Genomic DNA, 3,196 nt, shown 5'->3' with positions numbered 1-3,196 from the left:
GTTTAGTGCTAGTTTGTTACCACCATCTTTGTTATTTATCGACTTAGCTAAGCTTGTGAATTAGAACGATTAGTACTCCACCTACTCCTTGTGGGATCGACCCTTTAAAGTGTACAACGATAAAATCGTGCACTTGCGAGGTTTAACTTGAGACCATCAAGTTTTTGGCGCCGTTGCCGGGGAGTACGGCTTGATATTAATCGTTTTTGTTCTAGTTTAGACTAAGTCCTTTGTTACTAATCCTTTCTTTCAAGTGCTTAGGTCTTTTCCATGAGTAGGCGACGAAGAAGAGGTCAACCAACATATCAACTTGACCGCGAAATTGAAGCCACGGCAAGAAGACTTAATTCATTAAGAAGAAGGGGTTTACTTGATACACCACCTATTGAAGAAGTTAATCACCAAGAAGCTACCAAAGTGTTTGAAAATCCTTTTGGGGTTTTAGAAGAAGAACCTAACACCATGGGTGATCCGGTTCCGATAACAGAGACTATGGCTCCTAAGCACATAGTCAATCCAAGCATCCAAAGGCCAAGAATTCAAGCTAATAACTTTGAGATCAAAAATGTCTTGCTCAACCTTGTTCAAGACAGCCAATTTGGAGGAAGTCCCTTGGAGAACCCAAACGATCATCTAAATGAGTTCCTTGAAAATTGTGATATGTACAAGTCAAATGGGGTCTCCGATGATGCGGTTCACTTTAGGTTGTTCCCCCGTTCACTTAGGAGTTCGGCCAAGGATTGGTTGAAGAATTGTGACCCGGATTCCTTCAAGACATGGGATGAGTTGGCATCGGCATTTTTGAACAAGTATTTCCCACCCTCAAGAACGGCCAAAGTCAAGAGTGAACTACAAAGCTTTACTCAAGAAGAGGACGAGACCTTATATGAGGCATGGGAACGATATAAGAAGCTCCAACGGTTATGCCCTCACCATGGCATTTCCGAGGCCGAGCTAGTGAACAACTTTTACAAAGGGTTGACCCAAGACCTTCGGCTTTCATTAGATGCGGGTTCGGGAAAAGGTGCCTTGGACATTTTGGGGCATAAAGCGGCAAAAGAGCTAATTGAGGAGATGGCCTCAAGAACTATGGAATGGGGAAGTGATAGGCAATCAAGAAAAGGCAAGAACAAGGATTCTAATTCGGTTTTGAATGTGGAGGTTAAGGGAATGCTAGATGAACTCACCCAACAAGTTGCTTTGCTAAATTCAAAACCTAAAGGCTCCGATATGAGGCAAGTCTTGTCTTGTGAGTTGTGTGGTGAACAAGGGCACACTCCCATTGGGTGTCCCTTGATTGCACCCCTCCAAGAGGAATGCTATGAGCAAGCAAATGGAATTTGGGAATCCACTAGTGCAAGGCAAGGGTTCAACAATAATAACAACAACCAATTCGTCAATGGAAAAAGAACTCACCCTTTCTTGTCTTATGCTTCACAAAATATTCAAAACCCAACCACTTCCCAACCTCAACAACAACAAAGGTTCAATCAAAACTCTCAATTCCAAAGGCAAATTCCACCCGGTTTCCAAGGGAAACAATTTATCACCCAAAACCAACAACCATTTGGGGGTTTCAAGGGACAAAACTTCAATCAACAACAAAACCAAAATTTCCAACCACAAAACCAAAACTTCCAAACCCCTCAAAAACCATATTGGGAACAAGCCTTTGAACAATTGGTTATAGCAAATCAAAAATCCGACTCAAAGCTTGATAACCACATTGCCTCACAAAACCGGGTTAATGATGAAATACGGGCATCCCAAAAGGCTACGGAAACTCATGTGGCCCAAATTTCTCAACAATTGAGTCAATTGGCTCAAAATCCGGGGAAGTTTCCGGGTAATACGGTTAACCCAAGGGAGGTGAGTGCCGTATTTTTGAGGAGTGGGAAGCAATTAGAGGAGGTTGAGAAATCTCCTAAGTGGAAGAGGAAGAGGGTGTCTAGTGAAGTAGTGAAAGAGCACCCGGTTGAAGTTGTGAAAGAAGATGAGATTATGGTGGAGAAGTCTAAGGAGGTGGAGATGGTTGATCCTCCAAAGCAAGATGAACCTATTGCAACTAAGGCCAAAGAATGTACTCCACCCCCAAGGGAGTATGTAGCACCGGTACCCTTTCCACAAAGGCTTGCAAGGCCTAGGCTTGAAAAGAAATATGAGAAGTTTGTTGAGATCTTGAAGGGAATGAATGTCACTATTCCTTTCCTTGATATGATTACCGAAATTCCATCTTATGACAAGTTTCTTAAGGAACTTGTCACTTTGAAGAAGAAGAATGGAGAGTTGCAAACCATCAACCTCTCTAAGGAATGTAGTGCTATTCTTACTCACACCAACAAGCTTCCAAACAAGCTAGAAGATCCGGGCAGCTTCTCTATTCCTTGTTCTATCCCAGGGGTGGCTATTAAAAGAGCATTGTGTGATTTGGGGGCTAGTGTGAGCCTCATGCCACTTTCAATATTCAAGAGGCTTGATTTGGGAGATTTGAAACCTACTAGAGTTTCACTTCAACTAGCCGATCGGTCGGTTAAATATCCCATTGGTGTGATTGAAGATGTACCCTTGGTTGTTGGGAAGCTTGTTGTGACACCCTCAATTATTGCGGAAAAGTAAACACGTAATTCTAGAATAAAACTGCATGGATATGTTTGTAATAGGTTCATTTGGGTAAAAACCTGTAATTTTTAAAACCTGAACCTGTTATAAAGATATCCAAATTGGAAGGTGTCAAACATACAAGGTCTAACTAGAAGTTTCATAACATAACCATCGCTAAAGTCGCGAATAGCAAATTATACAACCAATGTAAAGAGGGAGACATATGTCCCTAAAATGTATGTGACATAAAAAGTGTTTAAGGGTCACAATAAAATAAAGCCAATCTAGATTCCAAGTTTACTTTGCTCGCTAGCTCGTCCATGTACCCCATATATGCATCACCTACCTGTCGATCGCATTTTATACAAATACGAAAGCCACAGTCAGTGGGGAGTAACTCCGAGTTCTCCCAGCCACGAAATGTCATAATTAATATAACATGTAAACATAAGAATATGAATATGAATAACACATAGCCTTAGCATATAGATGCTAGACAATCGTGCTTATCATGTGAACAACAATATAACAACACATAGTCCTAGCATGCGAATACTAGACCGACTCATACTACCCTATCATGTGAATCACATAA

General features: G+C 41.4%; 1 protein-coding gene and 1 non-coding gene across 2 annotated transcripts; one reads left to right on the top strand and one right to left on the bottom strand.

Moving 5' to 3' along the window:
* Window positions 1–270: 270 nt before the first annotated feature.
* LOC141588777 (uncharacterized) lies at window positions 271–2,616 on the top strand. The gene has a single exon (XM_074410203.1). It carries the CDS (start codon window positions 271–273, stop codon window positions 2,614–2,616), a length of 2,346 nt encoding a protein of 781 aa, XP_074266304.1.
* On the bottom strand, window positions 835–941 carry LOC141589414 (small nucleolar RNA R71). The gene has a single exon (XR_012520353.1). It is a non-coding gene; the product is annotated as a small nucleolar RNA R71 (small nucleolar RNA).
* Window positions 2,617–3,196: the final 580 nt, after the last annotated feature.

The sequence above is a fragment of the Silene latifolia genome, chromosome 6 (assembly GCF_048544455.1).
Source record: "Silene latifolia isolate original U9 population chromosome 6, ASM4854445v1, whole genome shotgun sequence".
Classification (NCBI taxonomy): Eukaryota; Viridiplantae; Streptophyta; class Magnoliopsida; order Caryophyllales; family Caryophyllaceae; genus Silene; species Silene latifolia.
The sequence above is the reverse complement of the archived record's forward strand: the minus strand, read 5'-3'. Positions and strand labels throughout refer to the sequence as shown.

Coding starts and splice junctions, on each gene's coding strand:
- LOC141588777 (XM_074410203.1), top strand. CDS start 271: ATGAGTAGGCGACGAAGAAGAGGTCAACCAACATATCAACTTGACCGC.